Source organism: Chaetura pelagica, unplaced genomic scaffold, assembly GCF_000747805.2.
Source record: "Chaetura pelagica isolate M959 unplaced genomic scaffold, ChaPel_1.0 scaffold404, whole genome shotgun sequence".
NCBI lineage: Eukaryota > Metazoa > Chordata > Aves > Apodiformes > Apodidae > Chaetura > Chaetura pelagica.
Genome location: NW_009952975.1, coordinates 50,977 through 52,662, shown reverse-complemented (window position 1 = coordinate 52,662; position 1,686 = coordinate 50,977). Strand labels below are relative to the sequence as shown.

The following is a 1,686-nucleotide window of genomic DNA, read 5'->3' as shown; positions in this document are numbered from 1 at the left end:
GAAGCCACCCATGGACACGGGTGGGTGGCTCCAGATTTACTCTGGAGGAAACAAGAGCTGAACCAGAGCTCAGGACAGCAGCAAAGGACAAGGAAAAGCTTTTCCATGTTCAGGGGTGTCGGGGCTGTGCCCGGGCTCTCCTGGCACAACTCCCACTCTGTGTGGAGCAGGGATGCTCTTTTGGAGCCTGGGCAGTGGGAGGGGGTGCCGAGCAGCCCTGCCCACCCTCTGCCTGCCTTTCCTGCTGTGATTCAAAAGTGCCTTTGGCTCCCACTTTCAAGGGTTTGGGTGCTTCCTTATGTGTGGCAGAAACAGATCCCTGAGCTGGAGTTTGCTGAGACCCTGCAGTGAGCTGGGCAGGGGGTTGGTACTCACATCAATGCCTGGCTTCCCTGGGAGCCCGTCTGCACCAGGGACTCCGGGCTCCCCCTTGACACCCTTTAAAAGAGAAGTGGGGGGAGCAGATTAGAAGCAGCTCTTCCAGGAGGGATGAGACTGTCCACGTGCTGGGGTGAAGCTTGAGTACTCACCGGTGACCCAGGGACACCAGCAGAGCCTTTGTCACCCTGGGGAAAGGGAAGAAAGTTATAAAAAGGGATCTGTCACCCGATGGAGCCTGGCCTGGCAGCATGGGGGGCTCAGGACCCGTGTCTCCCACCTGCCTCCTCAAGCTGGAGCAAGATGCTGGATCCCCCAGCACAGCAGCAAGGTCAGGATGGGGCTGGCACTGGGAACTGAGGGCTGTGCTGGGGTTTGGGGAAGGCTTTGGCTGCTCTGGCTGTAAATAACACCCTGGGACAGGGGGAGTGGGGACAAGGGTGGGAGAAAGGGTTCTTTCTGCTGGCTCACAGACCTGCCCTCTGTTCAGGGAGCCACCCCCACTGCCACAGCCCTTGGCCACGTCTCAGCTCTGTGGGAAACCAAACTGGGTGTCCTGCTCCCCTCCCTGCACCCAACCTGGGTGTCCTGCTCCCTAATGGCCCCTCTGGTTCCCTCCCTGCACTCAACCCCTCTGAGCATCCTCTGCTGCCAGGACAGGGTTGCCCCAAGCACCCAAACCTCCCTGTTGCTGTGCTCCCCAAAAAACCATTTCAGGCTCCACACAAGGTGGTCAGGAGACCATTGCCGTCCTGGGGGTGGATGGAGCTGGGGTGCAGGACCTGTGCTCCCCCAGAGCCACCAGCAAAGCCAGGGATGCTCTGCAGGGACCTTTCCCAAAAGCCTGGGAGCTGAGCAGTGCAGGAACAACTCGGAATCGCCGTGCCCTGCTCTCCACCGAGCCCCTGCCTGCACACAATGTCCCTCTTTGTGCTGCAGGTCCCCTCCCTCCCTCCAGCCCGCCCCACTTCCCGGCGCTGCCGGCGAGCCTGGCCGCTCCGGGCACTCCTGGGGGGCCGGGGGGGCCCCGCGGGCCGGGCTCTCCTGGTGGCCCTCGCTAAGGGGAAAAAAGGGATGGAACCCTGGTCAGGAAGGAGCATCCGAGCCCCGGGAGATGCTGGGGGTCAGAAGGAGCCCACGGTTCAGCCCTCTCCTCCAGCATGTGCTGGGGACCTGGTTAGAGAGCTGGGATGGAGCAGCAAACCCGAATCATCAGAGCTCTGCCCCCCACCGTGGGCTCCCCACTGCCTGGGCTGTGCCCCCTGGCAGGGGCACGAGTGGAGAAACCCAGGTCACCCCCCCAGCTCC

The 1,686-nt window shown here is 62.3% G+C and overlaps 1 protein-coding gene across 1 annotated transcript in view; it reads right to left on the bottom strand.

Annotated features, from left to right (window-relative positions):
* The window catches only part of COL9A2 (collagen, type IX, alpha 2), a 12,800-nt gene that overhangs the window by 9,652 nt on the left and 1,462 nt on the right, over positions 1 to 1,686 (bottom strand). The window contains exons 2-4 of the mRNA XM_009996340.1: positions 1,364 to 1,435; positions 531 to 566; positions 376 to 438 (exon numbers count right to left, since the gene is read on the bottom strand). Of these exons, the coding sequence (XP_009994642.1) occupies positions 376 to 438; positions 531 to 566; positions 1,364 to 1,435 (171 nt within the window). The remainder of the gene's footprint in view (positions 1 to 375; positions 439 to 530; positions 567 to 1,363; positions 1,436 to 1,686) is intronic.